This window comes from Lactuca virosa, chromosome 5, assembly GCF_052849685.1.
Source record: "Lactuca virosa cultivar CGN04683 chromosome 5, Lactuca_virosa_CGN04683_v6, whole genome shotgun sequence".
Taxonomy (NCBI): domain Eukaryota; kingdom Viridiplantae; phylum Streptophyta; class Magnoliopsida; order Asterales; family Asteraceae; genus Lactuca; species Lactuca virosa.
Genome location: NC_136430.1, coordinates 264,422,492 through 264,445,223, shown reverse-complemented (window position 1 = coordinate 264,445,223; position 22,732 = coordinate 264,422,492). Strand labels below are relative to the sequence as shown.

The window sequence follows — 22,732 nt, the reverse complement described above, 5'->3', positions numbered from 1 at the left end:
AAACATAAAACAATTCTGATTTGACACCCTTCCTCCCATTCAATTTTTAACCAAATCAAGCGTTTTTATAGCCTAAGCTTAACTACAAATCCTAATATACATGTAGGAAAAAGATTCAGGTCAAAAAAAGTTAAATTGAGTGAGTTATGAACATTTGAACAACAAAGTCATATTACATTTAATTGCTGAAACATAAAAAAAATTATAATTTGACACCCTTCCTTGCGGGGTTTGTAACTCATTCAGTTTTTAACCAAGTCAAGCGTTTTTATAGTCTAAACTTACCTACAAATCATAATCTACATGTAGGAAAAAGATTCAGGTCAAAAAAAGTTAAATTGAGTGAATTATGCAACTTTCAAAATTTGAGTGAGTTATCCGGTCCGGTTCCCGGTTTTGGGCTGGTTCCAACGACCGGTTCTTACCGGGTCCCGGTTCCAAAAATTGACAAAATTATAGTATCGGTCCCGGCCCGACAGGTTCCATCGGGTTCCGGTTCCGATACCGGTTCCGGTTCCGGGACCGGTTTCGGCCGGTTCCCCGGTCCATATGCTCATCCCTAGACGGGACAAAATGAGTTCCTAGCCTAAATGCAAGCATCTCAGCTGCATCCAATCGAGTGCCAGTCAATCCCATATATTCTCCTATATACATATCATTGGTTTGTTATTAATTCTATATCGTTGAACGAATCAATACTTGTAAATTAATTATGATGTGAAATTGATATCAATTTACTAAAAAATCCAGGAAGTCGTGATAGAAAATAAGAAGCACCAACATCAGGAAACAGTCACATCGATGTTTCATGCATAGCAAATATCTACACCAATGTCAAAAAGATCACAAGTAGGATTGCAATTTACATGGTAAATATGATAAAAGAAACTTGTACTCGGGGATCTAAGTGAAAGTTCTAGAGGGGAAAATGTAAAATAACAAGAAAACGATATAAATATACATACAATTAATCTAAACTAGATAGGTATCCCCCGCTACGCGGGGGTCAGAAGCTTTGGATGTCGTTTACGATATATTGGGTAACCTTATATTTTTAGAGGCTTATTTATTTATTTATTTATTTTTAATGGATTGTATCAACAGAGTGTCTTTACATGGGAGGATGAATTGCATTTGAAAGTAAACATTCATAACGTTGATACATACGCAAAAGATGTGAAATATATGGAAACATTAAAAAAAGACGCAACAGAGTTTCTATCCTTATGTGTCGTCCGAAATAACCTACTGCATCTTCTGATTCGTTTTGATCAGTTTTTTTAGTGGCCTTGTGAACCATTGCAAGCCCAGCCCAAGCTATAGTCAGCTCAACACCAAGAGACTCCCCTGGCCCTTCCTTTAATATTGAATCCATTTCATTTCTGGGCCACGAAAGTTGTTCACTTGAATTTTGTAACCTTTCAGCTTCCCTGTTCTATGTACTGCAACAGCACATCGAGTTGCCAAACAATTAGACTCCAATTTTGTAGTCTGTTGTTGTTGTTGTCGTAGACCAGAAACAAAACTTCAATGTTTATTTGTAGGAAAGAAGACCATAATCAATCACCTTTTCCTTGAACACTTTCCAGAGTTTTTATGATGACCAGCCATGTAATATGTATTAGCAAGATATGTCCACCTCCCCACTTTACCCCTACCTCCTCTTTAGTCTAACAGTAGCAATCCATGTCAACCTCAGAGGAAAAATATTTTTATCTTTTTTTACTAATAATAGAAATAGGTAAGAAACTTATAATTTAAGTTTCCATCTTTAATAGCAACTTATTTACATTTCTTTATACCTAATAACAACATACTTACAATTTGATACTCAACCCATACTTATCAACTGATCCCCCAAATTTCCCATAATACCCCTTTCCTTTAATGCAAACATCATCAACATTGCCTTCCAGTTTTACCGGATCTTTGTCATTTTTCATGACACCAACTTGTAGATCAGGTGAGTAGTGGTTGTTGCTTTTCTAGAGTCGGTGAACATTATGTTCACGCAAGCCTTTTCCTTGCCGATGATTCAAACGACTGGAATTGATCAAAGTAAAACCACTCACTTCTAATAACACATCTACAAAAATAAACAAACTAAAAAATCATTATAAAATACAATAATTGTAGGTAGAATAGTTTAGTAATTTCAAAAAAACAAAACAAAAAGTTTGCAAAAAAAATCCTAAAAATTAAATTCATAAAAGTTGCAAGTTCAAAACAGTTGTAGAATTTAGTATCATGTGAACAACTTTAACTTTGGTTTTACCAGAAACATTGGTTTCAACATAAAGATATGCAAAAAGTCAAACTAATGAACTCAAGAGAATTTTCAGTCAACCACACTGATTGAATTGAAACAAATATCATCTGATGATCTCCTTGATCCGACGTTCTTTCTGATGTTTCCAAGAACATTGGCACATGTTGATCTTCTCATAAACCAAATTCGCCATTTGATGAATTTGACTTCTTAATCTCCTGGTAAATAGTTTGAATCAAGAGTCAAACTCTTTAACAAAGTAGAAAAAAATCAACATGGTTTGTAGAATGAGATGAATTCAATTATACCTCAGGGAAACACTATTTCTTGTTCTCAATATTTGCAGGAGGTTTCCTTATTTCAAAAAGAAAAAAAAATCAGATCAAATTGTTAGTCCAAAATGTAAAAAGATAATAAAAACCAAACATTGTTCAAAATTAAAATCCAGTTTTGACTTGAGGAGTCTGATAGAATGATTTATCACATCAAGTTTCTTCGATAATCATTTTAATAAATACACTCTAACTTTTAATAATATTCTTATTATTGAAAAACGTTTTAGGCCAGAAATTAAAAAGATCAAAGTAAACTTGGGCGAGAGAGGCGGTGACGAACACAACATGAACACATTGCAGAGATTAAAGCCAAAACCAGTTCAACAATTTATGTGTCTATAATCTTAAACCCAATAAAATCAAAATATTATTTATTTATTTTTTAAGAAAAATAGTTGCAGGTACTTACATGTTAAGATGCAGTACAATCATTCTTTTTGGATGATTTGCCTGTTACAACAACAAAAAAGCATATAAGTCTATGATTTGGCAAATTTAACACGTCTTTTATAAAAAACCAAACAAATGTTGAAGCAAGAACTATAAAAGATGTATAGATGATTCACCTTTTGCTGAAAAGAAAGAATGTATGAAGATGATTTCATAAAATACAGACGGTGTATCCAATGGTGTGCCCAATGGTCTACCCTGCTAGTGATTAGTTGGCCTAACCCCAAAGGATTTGGTTCAGCCAATGGATTGAATTGTGCTGGCGATACAGGAAAACTATCCATTTCAAAATCCTCCTACTGCTAGGAAGAACCATGGAACAAATCAATTTACAATATATTGAGAAAGTAAACAAACCATCATATAAAGAGAAGCAACTGGAAATTAGTCTACAAAGATAACAATAGAGATGTAACTGCACAAAATAAAACTCATATGATTTCATGAAGATATGGAAGTTAGCAATCCAGTTTCATGGAGACATATAAACAAACAGTTGGCATGCAAAATCCAGAAAATCAATTTCACTAATTTACATAAAATAAATTGAATTAAAGCTTCATAAATCTTAAAACCCATTATACAAACACGAATTTTAGAACAAAGGGAGATAAGTCAGGTGGTAAATAAAAAGAGTAAAAAAAATAGTTAATATTGTATTCCAGTGGATAAAGATGGAGCTATCTCTATAAATGGTTTGTAGAGATCATGAAACTAATTTTCAATACAAATTATAAACTGTATGTCACTAATTAAAATAAATAAGAGAGGATTTTAGCAGATGTACCTTAGATTCATATGATAAAGCTGATGTTTGGTTAAGAAATGAATATTGCATGTATTTGCATTAGTGGTTGAAATAAGTTGTATAGTCTTTGCTAAGTAAATATAAAAAAAGGGAATCAAAAGTCAAAAATAAACACCAGTTAGGTCTTCAAATACGAAGATTGTACCTTTCGATTTAAAACCGATTAAAAAACTTCAAATTGACAACCCGATGAATCCCTTCTGAAAAAAAAGGTAAAACACAAATTGTCATGTAAAAGCTGATTATTCCAACACCATCGAAAGAAGAAGTAGAAGTAGAATATAAAGGAAAATCGTGAAGGAAGAAGCATATACCGGAAATAGCCGATTTCCAAAAGACTGGAAACATGTGAAGAGAATGTAATCGTTGTTAATATTCTTTGAGAAATCGATTCATCCACTTCAATTCACCATCGAAGTGCTACTGCAGCACCGACGATATCACGTCTCTTTAATTGGATGTAGAAGAAACGCAGCTTCATAAGTTTAGAGCGGAATCAACGTCAACAAAGTCGAAGGAGATATCCGCCGCTACACCGGTAGGTGGTGACGAAGAAGAAGGGATAGGCGGTGGAGACGATCGATGGGTTGGTTGGTTTAATGAGCGGTGTAAATGTGGAGCGATAGAGAATAAAGAAAGAGATAAAAAAAAAAGTTTTCTTCTGCATATTGAAATCGATGCAATTAGCGGTGAAGAGGTGAGCAATCAAGGTGGAAGATAGATATTGGGCGACAGAGGCGATGACGAACACAACATGAACACGTTGTAGAGATTAAAGCCAAAACCAGCGCCACATATCAATTATGTTGGAAGAGGGAAGGAAAGAATGACACGTATCAATATACAATGCAGATGAATGTTCAGGGACTAAATTGCCAATATGACAAACTCTTGTGGCAAAATCCTTAACCATTGAAAATATAAAAAGTTGTGGACCAATTATGTCAAATCGTTAGGAACTTTACTGTTCCTAACTTTCACATCTTTAATATATATATAATAATTAGGAATTTTAATTTATTGAACAGAAACAACATAAAAACTAATTAATGAACTTAAATTTATTGAAAAAAAAACATATGAGGTTGGCAAGTGAGGTGCAATTTCTTTCAGATCTTTCAATTAACACTTTGGAAGAAGAAAAACAAAGGTGTTCAGTTAAGATGGCAAGAGTGGTGTTCCAATCTTGTTCTATATTATAATACTTGTTTGTTTTTATATTTTTCTTTTCTTATATTTCTATAACTTTTTGTATCTCATTCTAGCTTCTTTCTAGTTTCAGTTATATATATCTTGCTTGCTGGTAATTAAAAAAAAAAACTAATTTGGTTATTTTGAGGAAGAGGCCATGTTTTCAAAGTGTGAGGTTTGATGTCCATGTAACTAAAAGAAAAACAAATAGATAACGTATTTTCAGTGACAATTCTGAATGTTGAATGTATCGATATCCCAACTCCTCCTCCCATAACGACTCCATCTATAATCGCAACCATGCGCTTCTTATATGTTGCAAGCAGGTAGTCCAAAGTAAATACTTTCCTATAATAAGCTGCCACGACACTCCAATGTGCTGATCAAAATGAAAGAATGTTGTTTTAAATGCTTCTGTTTTTGCTTTTAAGTATTAATAAATATTTCACATACCAAGAGGTATAATTTTCCAAGTAGCCACGAGATCACCACCAACAGAAAATACTTTATCGTATGCCTACAGATCAAGATGCCACAATTAAAAAGCTAAACATTTTCACACTGGGTACTTTTTACAATTATATTCTTATTACTAACATAATTTTTCTTAGCAACACATAAATTTATTATAAGTAACATACTTTATTTATATACTTCCATATTGATCTTGCTTTTAATGAGGAGAAACCCATGAGAGACGTGTTGTTTGATCTTGCTTTAGATTGGTTGGTGTGATTTTCTAACCCTTACATTGTGTTCTTGATTGAAGTTTTTTTTACATCTTTCAGTGATGGTGACATCAAGTTGTTTAATGTGGTTATGATTAACTCGAAACAAGTTCGAGCTCAATTTATGCTACATTGCAAGTTATGGTAAAAAATATTATTGTAACACATTTTAAATTGTATTAGGTTTGAAATTTATGACCATAAATCATGTAACTAATTATTATTCTTTACAAAACAAAATTGTTTTTAAAAAAACTAGTGTGAGGAAATAAGTATCTTAACTACATGTTAATCAAATGATACCAGCGTTGGAGTAGGTGAACCTCCCACGTCTTAACTGCAAGTCCAAAAACTCCTCTTAGCAAATGAATTTCATGAAAGCTTATGATCCTTCCAAAATGAAGTGATTGATTTCTCAACCTTGTTAAATACGCTAAAAATGATGGTGGGGCTATTTAGTCTATACGTAGTGAAGAAAATACCACATATATAGTGATTCACCATTGTAAGCACATATTTGCACGAAAATAATAAGGGTTTCATATACTAAGAACGCCCCTTGCCCCTTGAGTTATGAATGGACCCGGTATAGGCATAACATAAGGCGAAGTTGCCTCACGATAAAGTATAGAGTAATCATACCAATGATTATTGTGCCAATATTTCTACTGCATGCGCGCAAGAGAAAGCTTTGTTGTATAATTCTTTTAAGGATAAGAACCTTGTAGTTTGTCTTATGTGTATAAGATCCTTATGAATTCGCTATATGGTAGATTCGGCATTAAACCTAAGGGCACAATAACCGAGATCTGCGATAACGAAAGACGCAAACTTTTAATAAGAAAGACTAATTTGATATATACTGATGAGCTTAGCGATTCCAAATACATCTAAATAACTATAACTGGGGCCAGAGAGTCAAATAGGTCGGGAAGAAAGAGTCTGAGGTTGGGTTGGACATGATTAGGGTGATGTGGTTGTTCCATCGGTTTTCTTTATGGAGGGATCTCTTATTCAAGATATTCTTGAAAGGCGGATTGACAAGTGCGACGAGGAGATGGAGATTCCAGAAAAGTCTACGACGAGTCAGTCTGTCAGTTGCAGCTAACAGATCTTGGTCACTGCATCAGCTCGATGTCAAAAAGGCCTTTCCTTCTTTCACTTTTGTCGTTGTCTTCCAATTCAAATAGCCCCATTAAGTGAGTGTTCCGCGAGAAAAGAGAGGCTGACATCTTTTCTTATCTATCTATTTTCGTAAATGAAGAAGATAAGTGAGAGCTTACTGACTCCATCTTCTAAGAAGGGCCAAGAAGTCAGCTAAAAAGTATGAGAATCTCCACTGTTCAATCAACAACAACAGGGAGGGATGCCCCCGAGGGCATCCCGATCGATTCAATCAACAAAGCAAGTGTTGTGAGCCCACCGGCGAGTGAGGGCTAAACGGTATTTATAGATCTAACGCAACGAGCTTATTGAATGCCAACAAATAGAAAGCCAAAAGCTCTAGTCCCATCTCTTTCTGTTATGGAATTGGATAGTCATTCCCTTTTCTTTCTCCACGTATGTGGGATGAAATAAATCCTAATTAACTCCTTTGTCAATCTCTTTCAACTACCTAACTTTGACAAGTAATTTCTCATTCATTTTTAATCCATTTTGGATAAGTGATATATCAAAACAAAAGGTATTACAGAGAAGAACACGAACAAATAATCATCTGTCAATTTTGATTACATTTAGATCGAGTTCGAAATTCGTTCTAAAAATAGGAAAAAACTCATTTTTGGAAATTGGTAAAACCAATTTTCCAATGGATGATGTATGCATCTAATAGGAATGACTGAGAAATCGTAAAAATAAAGCAATGGAGGTGATTTTGGGTTTCTCATTTTCTTACCATTAAGTAAATCGGTAATTGATAACTCGTATGGGTTATAGAAGGGGTCGGTTTATAGTGTTGATGTGAGTATAAACCCAACGTGGCAAACAAGCCTCTTTTGTTGACAAGTGAATGCCTCTGTTGTTGACAATAACAACTAGAAATGACAGCTTCTCTATTTCACATGATGAACACAATAAATTGTCGCAGTAGTTATAGTGGCTAGTTTTAGTATAAATAGATGTTGTAACCTCAGCTGTAACGTACCACTAAACAGAGAGTGATAGAGAAATACTTAGACTGAGTATTTATAATAGAGGGTTATTTTCTTTGCTTGTAATATTGAGCTAGTAAGCTCCATCTTTTGTTCTAGTTCTGAATAAAAGTGTGTTTCAACCGCAACAAGTGGTATCAGAAGTTTGGTTTAGCTCCAGAGGCTCGTTCTTAGATTTTTGGTCGAAATTTTCTTGTCTCAAAAACAATTTCGGAGTCCACCGTTGGAAAGGTCTCATTCCGAGGATTCTGAAAATATATTTTTTTGAATTTTTTTACCTCCGGAAGGCTTCCAAATTAACGTCAAAGTTGGTCAAAATCGCCAGAAAGTTAGCCGGAAAAATAGTCTGCCGGAGAAACCGTCGGAGAAGACAACACTGTAGCAGTGACGTCATCAACACTGTAGCAGTACCCTAGTGAATTCTAAAAATTGAAGATTGGCCCCTGTTCTTCCGGAAAGTTCAATTTAGCCCATGTTTTTAAGAAAAAATACATTTTTGGTCCTGTGATTCAGAAAAATTTTAGTTTAGCCCCTTTTACTTCTGTAAAAGTTTCATTTTCCCCTTGAACTTCTGAAAAGTTCATATTGGTCCCCATACTTAAAAAAAAGGTTACGTGGTTGTGTATGCCAAAGTATATGCCAAGAATGACTACACCAACCTCGTCATCTTCTCAACCAGAAGTTGAAAATGTTCAAAGGACTGAGAAAGACGGTACTGTTACGTTACACTATCCAATGCTCACGTATATGAACTACGTGGTGTGGGCTATAAAAATGTGAGTGAATTTACAAGCACAGGGAGTGTGGGATGTAATTTAAAATACAGAAGTGGACGAATGTAAAGATCGGATGGCTCTTGCGGCTATTTATCAAGCAATTCCAGAGGACATACTTCTAATGTTAACTGAGAAGGACATAACTAAAGAAGCATGGGAAACGCTTAAGATGATGCACATGGGAGCCGATCGAGTCAAAGAGGCTAAAGCTCAAACCTTGAGAAGTGACTTCGAGGTGATCCGGATGAAAGACAGTGAATCGATTGCTAATTTTACCATGAGATTGAATACTATCATAACCGGTATTCGATCCCTAGGTGAAAAGATTGAAGAAATTAGGATTGTGAATAAGTTTTTGCGAGCCGTACCGATAGGATTTATACAAACCGTAACATCTATAGAGCAATTCGGAGATCTGAAAAATATGACAGTGGAAGAAGTTGTGGGTCGGCTCAAGACCCATGAAGAGAGACTTCGAAGCTATGGAGAAAAAGAAAAAGGACCTTCTCTATTACTTACACATGCCGAGTGGGCATCTCGTTCGAAGCAAACTGAAGAGAGAAACTCGTCAAACACTACAAGAGGACATGGTAACCGAGGTCGGGGACGAGGCCGAGGTTGTGGACGTGGACAAGGAGGTGGTTGCGAGTACAATACAAATCGGAATAACCATAATCCTTCTCGAAAGGATAAAAGTAAAATCAAATTTTTTACTTGTGAACAATTTGGACATTATGCTTCGGAGTGCCCAAACAAGAATCGAGCTGAGGAGGCGAACCTCACTCAAGCCAACGAAGAAGAGCCTATTTTGATGATGGCAGTCTCACAAGAATATGCACACGAGGTGTCTCTAAGAGAGAAGATTTGTGTTAATCTTCTTACATCGGGAGAAAGTCGAGTTGAGTATGAGGTATGGTATCTCAACAACGGTGCTATCAATCATATGATTGGAGACCGCTCAAAGTTTCACGAACTAGATGAGCATGTTACGAGTCACGTGAAATTTGGGGATGGTTCGACGGTTGCTATTTTGGGGAAAATGTCGATTTTATTCGATAGCAAAAATGGCGACCAAAGACTCCTTGATGAGGTATATTTCATTCCAAGTCTAAAAAAATCTTATTAGTCTTGGACAAATGAAGGAGGAAGGGAGTCGGGTCATAATGGATGGGTCGAATCTGACATTGTTTGACAGAAACAAAACTCTACTTTTAAGACTTAAAGGATCCCCAAATCGGTTATACAAAACTCCTTTAAGGACCGGTAGACCTACTTTTCTTTTAGGAACAAAAGATGAACCAGCTTGGATATGACATTCTAGACTCGGTCATGTTAACTTTCTCGCCTTAAAGAAGTTGTCCGAAAAGAATATGGCAACCGGAGTCCCAAAGATTGAGCACCCAAACCAAGTATGTGAAGGGTGTGTTCTTTTCAAGCAAACTCGAATTCCTTTCCCAGATCAAACGGTTTTTTGGGCTCAAAAACCTCTACAACTTGTTCATGCAGACTTATGTGGTCCGATCACACCTACGTCTGTTGGAGGGAGTATATATTTTCTCCTTTTGGTAGACGATTTTAGCCGGTGGATGTGGGTTTACATGCTATCGGGAAAGTTTGAAGCCTTGAATGCTATCAAACGGTTCAAGCTGATGGTTGAAAAGAATTCAGGTTATCAAATGAAGACACTTTGAACGGATCGAGGGGGAGAGTTCACTTCAAAATAATTTTCATTATTTTGTGAAGAAAATGGTGTTCAAAGACAACTTACGACGCCACATTCGCCTCAACAAAACGGAGTTGTAGGAAGGCGAAATCGGACCAATATGGACATGGCAAGAAGTCTGCACAAAGGAAGAAATATCCCTGGAGAGTTTTGGGGAGAAGCAGTCAGACATGCAGTTTATCTTCTCAACCGCCTACCAACAAAAGCACTTCCCGACATGACGCCTTATGAAGCATGGTTTGGAAAAAAGCCCAACCTTGAACATCTAAAAGTTTTTAGTTGTGTTTCTTTTGATAAATTTGTAGGTGGTCACTTGAAGAAGATTGATGATCGAAGTAAAAAGATGGTGTATTTAGGTGTGGAAGATGGAACTAAAGGCAACCGTTTATTTGATCCGCAAGACCAAAAGTTGCGAGTTAGTCGCGATGTTGTTTTTGACGAAAAAACAGAATGAAATTGGTACAAAAACAAAGAAAAAGATATGGCGACTCCCAAGACCTTTACTATAATTGAACCACAACATCAAATACACCTCAAAATGGCCCCAAAATCAACTCGGAACAACCAAACAGTCCTAGAATCGATGCTATCCAAGTTGGACAACCACATGTTGAATTTGACGAACCTGAATCAGCCCCACATACTCCTGTCTCAGCCCCGTTTTCTTCAGCATCGCCCCATATGGCAAGCCCTTCTAGTGAGATTGGGACAAGGGGAGTACGTCGGTTAACCGATATCTATTCTGAAGCCGAAAATGTGTTCCTTGAACCCGGAGAATTGTTGATGATTGCAACGGATCAACCCCTTAATTTTAAAGAGGCGGTAACCTCTAAAGCATGGAAGGAGGCTATGCAAACATAGTTGGATGCAATCGAAAAGAACAAGACACGGCAACTTACCGATTTGCCACCTAGACACAAAGCAATCGGTTTGAAATGGGTGTTTAAAGTGAAGAAAGACAACTTCGAAAAAGCGGTGAAACATAAAGCTCGACTTGTAGCAAAAGGATTTGTACTAAAGGAAGGAGTCAACTTTGATGAAGTTTTTGGACCGGTAACACGACTTGACACCGTAAGGATCATATGGCTTAGCAACTCAACATGAGTGGGTTGTCCACCATCTCGATGTTAAGTCGGCTTTTCTCAATGGAGATCTCAATGAGGAGGTCTATGTCACCCAACTAGAAGGATATGTTGATAAAGCACACAGTCACATGGTATTCAAGCTCTACAAATCTCTTTATGCCCTACGACAAGCTCCTCGAGCTTGGAACATTCGTTTGGATAAAAGCTTAAAAAGGCTTGGTTTTACAAAGAATTCACAAGACCCAGTTGTTTACAAAAAGAACTCGAAAGACAAAATTCGTATTGTTGGTGTATATGTTGATGACTTGATCATTACTGGTTCGAACACCAACGACATTGATGAATTCAACGAAAAAATGATGAAAGAATTCGAAACGAGTGATTTGGGATTACTTTCTTACTACCTTGGAATTGAAGTTTCGCAAAAGAAGTGTGGAATATCTTTGCGACAAACGGCTTATGAAAAGAAGATTTTAGAGCAATTTGGGTTACTAGATTGTAATCTGACAACATCACCAATGGAACCTAAGTACTCACACTCGACCAGACTTGTCATTTTTGGTTGGAATTGCAAGTTGTTTCATGGAGGAACCGACCACTTTGCATTTCCAAGTTGTGAAACACATCTTACAGTATGTGAAAGGAACCGTTGATTATGGACTCAACTATGGAAGAGGTCTTAAAATTGAAGATTTGGTTGGTTTTACCGATAGTGATCTTGGAGGTGACCCTGTTTATAGCAAGAGAACAAGTGGGATGATTTTCTATCTAGGATGGAATGCGATAACTTGGCAATCCCTAAAGCAAAAGACTATTGATTTGTCCACAAGTGAAGCCAAGTTCATGGCAGCTACAACAGCAGCATGTCAAGCCATTTAGCTTGCAAATCTTGTGAAGGAGCTCACGGGACATCATATCATGCCTATCACCTTATACGTCGATAACAAGTCAGCAATCGCATTGATGAAAAATCTCGTGTTTCATGGTCGAAGCAAACACATTAACATTCGTTATCATTTCATACGAGAATGTGTTGAATGTGGGCAAATTATAATGGAATATGTCAACTCGAAGGATCAACGGGCGGACATCTTTACAAAGGCTTTACATAAAACATGGTGAAATACGAGGCATGATCGGCATGACGAATCTTGAGCCAAGTTGGGTTTAAGGGGGAGAATGTGAGTATAAACCCAACGTGGCAAATAAGCCTCTTTTGTTGACAAGTGAATGCCTTTGTTGTTGACAATAACAACTAGAAATGACAACTTCTCTATTTCACATGATGAACACAATAAATTGTCAGAGTAGTTATAGTGTCTAGTTTTAGTATATAATAGATGTTGTAACCTCAACTGCAACATACCACTAAACAGAGAGTGATAGAGAAATACTTAGAGTGAGTATTTATAATAGAGGGTTGTTCTCTTTTCTTGTAATATTAAGCTAGTAAGCTCCTCTTTTTGTTCTAGTTCAGAATAAAAGTGTGTTTCAACCCCAATAATTGATATATGGTTTTTTCAAAGTGGAGAACCGATGTAAGTCAACGATCGTGGATCATCCTTTTATTAACAATGGACGTGGTCGATTCAAAATGTTGATTCACATATTTCCACTTGTTTTATTTGTTACTCAACCAGCTCTTTGGAACTAGAAGTAGAGATGTTTGGTTGGATGATTTGATGTGGTGATCGATGGACAAGGGCGGTGGATACATGGCCGGTCCAGACGGTGGGCAACCCGGGCGACCGCCCAGGGCCCATGTCTCCAGGGGGCCCAAAATTTATGGGCTATGTATTGTATATATATATATATATATATATATATATATATAAAATTATTATCTAAATGATTTTTAGGGCTTAAAGTTGGTTCAAACTCAAATTAGCTCAAAAGATAAAAAATTTGGTTTGCTTGTTATTGCTAATTGAACATGTCTATACCGAAGAATAAATGATATATTTTTTTAATCTTTATTGTATTTGTCTATGAGGGCCCCTATTTTTCCTTACGCCCCGGGCCCCATATATGTTTGGACCGGCCCTGGGTGGATATCTCATTTTTTATAAAATTTTCAAGGCCTCGCATGATAGTGAATGTACACAGAAGGAAGAAAGGGGGAATGTTGATGCTCAGCCCGATTCTATAGCTCCATAGTTAGATTCAATATTCGTTGGATTTTGTAGTTCCATACTTAGACATTATTGTTCATCAGATTCTGCGTGTCAAAGTACCCAAGGTTTTTTTTTATCCCAAGATTGAATTATATTTTCACGACAATTTTAGAAATGGCTTTGGATCTTTTGTTGTTTAGTTTTTTCGTTTGACTTGAAAAAAAGTGAACGTATAATCCGTAATTTCTACTTCTCTAGTTTCATCTGTTCGTCCATCTTCATGGAATTTAATTGGTGTTCAATATGATAAATTCAATTTACTTCCATTTGCAATTTAATTGAGGTCCATTTTTTTTTTCTGTTGAACTTCCGCTGGAAACTGAAAATTATGAGAACCAAAATAGATGCGCGGAAAATTCCAATTGAATGTGGGAAGATGAAAATATCAATGAGAAAAAAAGTTTTAAAATAATGGATACATAAGGCATATATGTAGTATACTATATGTGTTTTTGTTTATAGTTGTAAAAGATGGAAAATTGGGTGGTGATAATGGTGGAAGATGACGATGATAAACATGTGGGAGTGGAAGAAAGGGTTAGGGATCGGGATGGCAATCTTGTAGTGTTCAGGTTGGCGGGTCATAACAACTAAACCTTGACATGATCACTCATATAAATATTTGGGTCGTTTTGCCCAACCCTGACTCGGATTAGCAATAAACGAGTTAACTCGTGTAACCCGTTTAATTATATAGGTTTGAGGATTCGTGGGTCAGATTCAGATCCGTATGTCTTATTTAGGTTCATGAGTCAGAATCAGGTCCGTGGGATACGGGAAAAAGTCTAAATATCATATATTTACTAACTCTCTCTATTTAATAAATATATTTTATTTTTTTAAGCTAATAAAATAAACACTTCACGGGTCAACCCACAAAGTTATTTGTATACCAAACACAACCAATATAATAAATGGGTTGGCGGGTCGGAAAAATTAACTCAGACACGTTTATCTCCGCGTCAAGTTCAAGTAGTGTCGCGAGTCTGGTCGAGATTTGTCATCGAAATCAGTGGTGGGTTAAGATGGGTAGGTTCTGATATTATTATAATTATTTGGATAGTAAATAAATAATAAATTAATAAGTTAATTAAAAGGAAACGGTAAGAGTAATATATAGTTGTTATTAGGGATGATCAAATGGATCGGCCGAAACCGAACTGAAGCGAAATCGACAAAAGACCGGACCGATCCTACACTCTACGAGACAATTCTCAATTCTGTCAAATAGCTTAATACAATTTTCGGTTCTATAGATTTCGGTTCCACCAGACCGAACCGAAAAGAGGCCAAAATTACTTAATTAGCTAGAAAATGACTTAATGAGGCTAGAAAATGACCTAATGGGATAGAAAAATAAAAAATGACTTAATGGGAATGAAAAACAATTAAAGAGGCTGGAAAATAACTTAAAACATGGAACTGGAAAACGACTTTAGAAACGAAAATTGGCACTAGCACCGGAACTGATTCAATCCCTAGCACTTCTCAGTTTGGATACAAGGCTTGAGGAGTGGGGGCACATGCCCCTAATGACTAAATTTTTTTACAGTTATTTTAAAATTTACTTTAAAACCCTTTATGTTTTTGAAAAACTTCAAAATATGCCCCCAACAGAAAAAATGCTTGAATCGCCACTGGCAGTTCCTAATTCTTCATTTCATCTTTGATCGATTCCCGGTTCAGGCCGGTTCTAGAATCATGTTCATGGCTAGTCATTATATATTAGTTTGAGACAAAAATCTTGACAAACATTAGTACAATAATCGTTGTAGTATAAAATAGAAACGTAAGTTACAAATCAGACTAAACCACGGAAATTTATGTAGTTTCTCTTCGATTTAAATTGAAATGGACTAGCGTTTGTGATTGACCCCATCCAACCCGTTTTGAGCCATATTACAAATTTATATGTGATGGACTCATGGTCCATTATCAAACACATGACCCGATATTTTGCTGGGCTAGGTTTGTGAAATTAATGCATTACAATGATTACATCCTCAAATTATGTTTTATACCTTCACCACAACAATCTTTACGGTTGGATCAATCTCATAAGTTTTTAGGTTCTCGAACATTTGTCTTATCTGCAATGATATATACAAGTATACAAGTTAGAAATACATAAGAATATCAATTTTCCTGTTTTTTATTTTTTTATTTATTTGTTTTATACAATACCATCTCATAGCTGAGGGCGTTTAGTTTCTTTGGAGCATTAAGTATCACTTTTCTTGCTCCAAAAAATGTCTTGAAATATTACCTGCAAAAATTAATACTTTTGGTTTTTATGACTTTATCACATTAACTTTACTTAAACATATATTTTTCATAAACTTATCTACTAAAAATACTTCTCTAATCATGGATATCTAATTTTTTTTTACTTGTTATTAACATATTTTAAACTAATTTATTAACAAGTTTAATAAGCTTTTCTATATTACAAAGATATAGTTTATTATCAATAATTTGATCATAAAAGAAAAAAATCGTTTTGTACATGCAGTTTTTGACGTGAAAATTGAAACAAAAGTGATCATAATCATATAAAAAATTAAAATAAATGAATTATCGAATACAATAGAAAACAAACAAAACATAAAATGTGAAATACGATAAAAACATAATAATATCTTTGAGCTTCAACAGCTCAAATCGTATATTAACGGATAAAAAGAGCCATGAGCATTGTACCTGGTCCGCTTGGGAAAACATGGAAAGAGCCATAATCGATCAGTGATTGCTAGGACTCCAGATGTTGAAGATGTTGAACGATAATATATATTTTTGGTGTTGATATACTACTGGTGGGGAGCAATAAAAGAAGCGTACCAACAAACGATTGATGCCAATTACATCTCAGCATTAAACACAATGAGTATCTAACATTAACTTCTTTGACAGTGTGTTTTGTTATTACAAGAAACATGTCCAGACCACCGAAATGTACCATTAACTGTTAAAATTTTAATCTACGATTGTTAGCTCTATTTTATCAAGAAATAGGCAAACAGCTACCTAAAATTGTTTGCTGATTTATTGTCATTAAATTTCAACAACGGCATGTGTTCTTGATAAGGTCATTGTTATTAATATGGCTCAAATTCTAGTGATGCCTATTTATTAGCAATATTAATTTATGTTGATAAATTAGGTGCATTAAGTAACTGCAAGACAGTTACATATTGAGGGTTAAAGATACGTGTGATAGCTATGTAAAAGTGTGGATAGAAAATTGAGTATGTGTGTTTTTTGAGTGAACTTTTGTAACCTCCAGAGTTTGATAATAAATGGTGTCCATGTTGCTTTGTGGATGTAGGCTTGTTAAAAGCTTAACCACGTAAATCATTGTCTCTTAGTTTTTTGTTGTTTCATTTGCTGTGATTTTTGATATTGTTGTATTCCTTTGTTTTGGGTTAATTTTAGAGTGTTAGAAAGCTTGATTTGTTAACAACCGGTATCAGAGCCCATGACAGACGATGCAGGGGCTGAGTTTAACCCTTTTGGTGAGAGATGATCTCATGTGACAAAGACAACCGTCCAGAATGCAAAGTTTGAAGTCGAAAAATTTGACGGGACAAATAACTTTGGGGTGTGGCAATGTGAAGTCAAAGATGTTTTGGCTCAACAAGATTTGGATGTTGCTTTGGAAGAAAAGCCTGAAGATATGTCTGATGTTGATTGGAATAGAGTAAACAAGATGGCTTGCTCAACAATCCGTTTGTGTCTTGCTAACCAACAAAAGTTCAATGTAATGAGAGAAACATCAGCGAAAGAACTATGGCAGAAATTAGAAGACAAAATATATGACCAAAAGTGCTGAAAACCGTCTTTATAAAAAGAAAATGTTGTTTTACTTCAAATATAAAGAAGGTACAAAGATGATTGCTCATCTTGATGCTTTTAATCAATTAGTTGCTGATTTATTGAACTTGGATGAAGAAATTAAAGATGAAGACAAAGCTTTAATTTTGTTAAATTCTCTGCCTGATTCATATGCTTATTTAATAACCACTTTGTTACATGGTAAGTAACTATTAGTTTTGAAGAAGTCTCGAATGCTTTGATGAACTATGAGATCAGGCATGCAGATAAACAAATGAATGGTTCCAATTCAGATGCCTTGGTTGTTCGAGGTAGAACATTTGAATGGAGAGGTCAAGATAATAGAAAGAAATTCTAGTCTCGTAGTAGAGGGAATTCTAAATCGCGAAAAAGCTTGGGGAGAAACGAATGTGCTTTTTGTCATGAAATTGGGCATTGGAAGAAGGATTGTCCAAAACTAAAAAACAAGAACAAAAACACTCAAGCAAATGTCACTTATGGTGAAGATGAATCTGGTTCGGAATTTGTATTGGCAGTCACATCGAATTCCTTCACTAATGTGTGGTTGATGGATACAACAGCTTCTCAACACATGTGCCCTAATAAGGAATGGTTCTCTACTTTGGATTTGAAGTGTCATGGTGTTGTATTAGTTGGTGATGATTACAGCCTAAAGAAAGAAGGGGTCGGTACTATGAAGTTCAAGCATCATGATGGAGTAATTAGAGAATTTTCAAATGTGTGGTATGTTCCTAAATTAAAAAAGAATCTGATTTCTTTAGGAGCATTGGAATCTGGAGGTTACAACTATTAAACGTCAAATAGTATTATGAAGGTAAAAAAAAGGTGCTTTGCTTGAGATGAAGGCGATTAGAGAGCATAAAATGTATGTATTGCAAGGAAAAACTATTGTGGGTGCTGCAACAGTGGTCTCAGAATCTACTAATGGTGATAAAAATGTTGATTCTGATACTTCAAAGTTGTGGCATTTGAGGCTCGGTCATGCTGGAGAAAGTGCTCTACAAGGATTAGCAAAGAAAGGGTTGTTAAAAGGTGTCAAATCTGGTAAAGTAGACTTTTGTGAGCAATGTGTTTTAGGTAAGCAAAAAAGAGTGAAGTTTGGTACAGCAACACACCAAACCAAGGGCATCATTGACTATATTCACTCAGATGTATGGGGTCCAACAAAAACAGCTTCCAAGGGTGGTAAACATTACTTTGTAAGCTTCATTGATGATTTTTCTAGAAAGTCTTGGGTGTATACAATGAAACATAAAGATGAAGTCTTAGATATTTTTTTTGACATGGAAGAATATGATTGAAAATCAAACCGGAAGAAAAATTAAAGTTTTAAGAATCGACAATGGTGGTGAGTATACTTCTGATCCCTTCAATGAAGTATGCAAAAAGGAAGGAATAGTAAGACATTTTACTGTACCAAGAAATCCACAGCAAAACGGTGTTGCTGAACGACTCAATAGAACTCTTCTTGAAAAAGTAAGGTGTATGCTATTACAAGCTGATTTAGACAAGTCTTTTTGGGCGGAAGCAGTCCTTTATGCAAGTCACTTGGTCAATCATTTACCATCTGCAACAATATATGGAAAGACACCGATTGAAGTTTGGACAGGGAAACATGCTGTTGATTATGAAAATTTACGTATTTTTGGATGTGATGCTTATTTCCATATGGCTGAATCTAAACTTGATGCTAGAGCCAAAAAGGCTATATTTGTTGGTTTCAGTACAGGTGTGAAAGGATACAGATTGTGGTGTCCAGAATTAAAAAAATTGGTTCTTACTAAAGATGTGACATTTAATGAGATGAATTTACTAAAAGTGAAGAATCGTGATGCTGATGTAGAAAATGACGTTAGAGTTGTGCAACAGGTGGAGTTTGAAAGGAAAAATATAAGTTTTCCACATCAAGAAAATTCAAATCCACAACAAGTAACTCAAGTCAGAGTTGAAGAGTACCTAAATGATAATGAACATGTTGTTTTTAGCGAAGAAATTGAAGGTGTGGAAACAGATGATGAAGAAAATGTTGAACCCTCATATTTGATTGCAAAAGGGAGAGAAAGAAGAAGTATACGGAAACCTGCTAGGTATACAGATTGTGTTGCGTTCGCATTTCCTATTGTTAATTCAGAAATTCCTTCAAATTTTCGTGAAGCAAGTGAAAGTCCTGAAAATAAAGAATGGAAACATGCTATTAATGAAGAAATGGATTCACTTATAAAGAACAAAACATGGAATCTGCTTAGTCTACCGGATGGAAAGCGAGCTATAGGTTGCAAATGGGTATTTGCAAAGAAAGAAGTCCCAAATGAAAATAAAATAAGATACAAAGCAAGGCTCATTGCGAAGGGTTATGCTAAAAAAGAAGGTGGTGACTACAATGAGATTTTTTCACCGGTTGTGAAACAATATTCTATCAGTGTTATGTTAGCTTTAGTTGTAGAATTTGACCTTGAGTTGGTGCAATTAGATGTGAAAACAACATTTTTACATGGTGATTTATATGAAGACATTTATATGTTTCAACCTGATGGGTACAAGGTCAAAGGAAAAGAAAAGTTGGTGTGTAAGCTGCAGAAGTCGCTTTATGGTCTGAAGCAATCACCACGTCAGTGGTATTTAAAATTTGATGGTTTCATGAAAGGTGTTGGATACTTGAGAAGTGAGTATGATCACTGTGATTACTTCAAAAAGTTGTGGAATGGAAGTTTCATCTACTTATTACTCTATGTAGATGATATGTTAATTGCATCAAAAAATATGGGGGAAATTGAGAAGTTGAAATAACAAATGAAGAATCATTTTGAGATGAATGATCTTGGTGATGCCAAAAAGATTATTGGAATGGAGATAACTAGGAATAAAGAGAAAGGCCTTGTATTTCTAACTCAAAAACAATACCCGAAAAAGTTTTTAATGCGGTTTGATGTTCATGCATCAACAAAGTCTGTAAGTACTCCTCTTGCTGCTCATTTTAATCTTAGTGCAAAATCTTGTCCTAAATCTGAAGAAGAAAGGAAAGAAATGGTTGACATTCCATTTGCAAACCTTGTTGGTGGATTGATGTATCTTATGGTCTGTTCTCGTCCGAATATTGCACAAGCTATTAGAGTTGTGAGTCGATATATGCATATTCCTGGTAAAGATCATTGGACAGCAGCAAGATGGATTTTGAGGTACTTACATGGAACAAGAGATGCTGGTTTATGTTTTCAAAAACAAGATTATGGAAAGAAAAATTTTGTTGCTGGATATGTTGATTCTAATTTTGCTGGTGATTTAGATAAGTGTAGATATACTTCATGTTATTTGTTTACTATGGCACAAGGTCCCATTAGTTGGAGATCTACTTTACAAGCAACTATTGCCTTATCTACCACAGAGGCGGAATATATGGCTGCTACAGAGGCAATTAAAGAAGCTTTGTGGTTACAAGGATTGAGAATTAGGTATTGTTCAAAATCAGGTGGAGCTTCACTGTGATAGCCAAAGTGAAATCAATTTGGCTAAACATCAGGTGTATCATTCTAGAACTAAACACATAAATGTAAAATTTCATTTTGCAAGACAAGTTTTAGAAAGAAAGAAAATTGCTTTGAAGAAAATTCCAACCGAAGAAAACCCAACTGACATGTTGACTAAAGTTGTTGGTTTAGCCAAGTTTGAAAACTGCCAAGACTTGGCTAATATTGTATCAGTTTGATTTCATTTTGGAGCAGTATGGAATTTTTGGTTTTGTGAAGTTTGTGGTTTGTGGAGGTATTTGGTGTTGGTTCATAGTGTTGGTAGCAATCTCGCCAAGGTGGATATTGTTATTAATATGGCTCAATTTCTATTGATGCCTATTTATTAGTTATATTAATTTATGTTGATAAATTAGGTGCATTAATAACTGCAAGGCAGTTACATATTGAGGGTTAAAGATATGTGTGATAGTTATGTAAAAGTGTGGATAGAAAATTGAGTATGTGTGTGTTTTTTTAGTGAACTTTTGTAACCTCCACAATTTGATAATAAATGGTGTCCATGTTGCTTTGTGGATGTAGGTTTGTTAAAAGCTGAACCACGTAAATCATTATCTCTTAGTTTTTTGTTGTTTCATTTGCTGTGATTTTTGATATTATTGTATTCCTCTATTTTGGGTTAATTTTAGAGTGTTAGAAAGCTTGATTTGTTAACAGTCATTACAGTTTTTACCAAATGCATTATAGCTCAACAATATCTCTGGTGTTGACATGTTTAACCCAAGTGCTTCTCATCAATCATATTGGTGTAATTTAGAAATAGATTAAAAAGTGTGTGCAACCCAAGTGCTTCTCATCAATCATATTGGTGTAATTTAGAAATAGCTTAAAAAGTGTGTGCTACCTTTCTAAAAAAAGCCTAAAGTTTTATCCTAAATAAATTTTTATTTATTGATTTGGTAGCAAGTACGCCCTTATTTTGGTATACAAATTAAAATCCACAAAAGGCTACATACATGTGTATCTTTATGCATACTTTAAAGAAAGATTATATTCTTGTATAATATTTTTCAGGTTTAAAAGCCACTCATTTTTAGGTCAAGTGTTCGATTTAAGGGAAGGAAACGTAGTTTGGTAATCAGGAATTTGTATTACTCATAAATCGTTTACGTTTGTTAGTTTATAGTCTATTTTACTATATATATTGTAACACTCAATTTTCTCCGAAAAATATAAACGAATGATTACGTAAAATAAACATTTTGATAGAAGACTGTTTAAGATAAATAGTCTTGATAAAGTTGTAGTAGTCATAAAAACTAGAGCATACATATAGAGAACGTCTGAATCTGACTTGTTATGACCAAGTTATGATTTTTAGAAGTTTCAGCGTAGCAGGGTACGACATAGAAACCGAAATGGAGATCGTTGGATCGTGTAACTATTGGGCTACACATGGCATAACTTAGGTTACGCACGACGTAATCGTGACATATCAAAACCCTAATTCTTCGGTTTTGAGTCGTATTTAAGGGCTCTAACTTATGGGAAACCCTCTCATGACCAGCCTTCATCACCTAATATCATTCCTTGAGAAAACCTAGCCTCCTCTCACTTGTTTTGAGCCTTGAAATCATTTTTGAGCTTATTTCTCCATTGGATGGTGGAATCTTGAAGAACAAGGTTGTGGCATAGTGCATAGAAGAAGGGTTGAAGTATAAATC

The 22,732-nt window shown here is 35.3% G+C and overlaps 1 protein-coding gene and 2 long non-coding RNA genes across 3 annotated transcripts; 1 reads left to right on the top strand and 2 right to left on the bottom strand.

The window, feature by feature from the left end:
* Positions 1-1,104: 1,104 nt before the first annotated feature.
* On the bottom strand, positions 1,105-3,351 carry LOC145117153 (uncharacterized). Its single transcript, XR_013712525.1, has 4 exons — positions 3,171-3,351; positions 3,014-3,054; positions 2,578-2,623; positions 1,105-2,487 (listed from the first exon to the last, which is right to left on the bottom strand). It is a non-coding gene; the product is annotated as an uncharacterized LOC145117153 (long non-coding RNA).
* A 5,432-nt stretch (positions 3,352-8,783) lies between these two features.
* LOC145112692 (uncharacterized) lies at positions 8,784-9,836 on the top strand. The gene has a single exon (XM_079048829.1). It carries the CDS (start codon positions 8,784-8,786, stop codon positions 9,834-9,836), a length of 1,053 nt encoding a protein of 350 aa, XP_078904955.1.
* Positions 9,837-15,532: 5,696 nt separating this feature from the next.
* Positions 15,533-16,651, bottom strand: LOC145116523 (uncharacterized). Its single transcript, XR_013712148.1, has 3 exons — positions 16,393-16,651; positions 15,877-15,958; positions 15,533-15,782 (listed from the first exon to the last, which is right to left on the bottom strand). It is a non-coding gene; the product is annotated as an uncharacterized LOC145116523 (long non-coding RNA).
* Between the last annotated feature and the right edge of the window lie 6,081 nt (positions 16,652-22,732).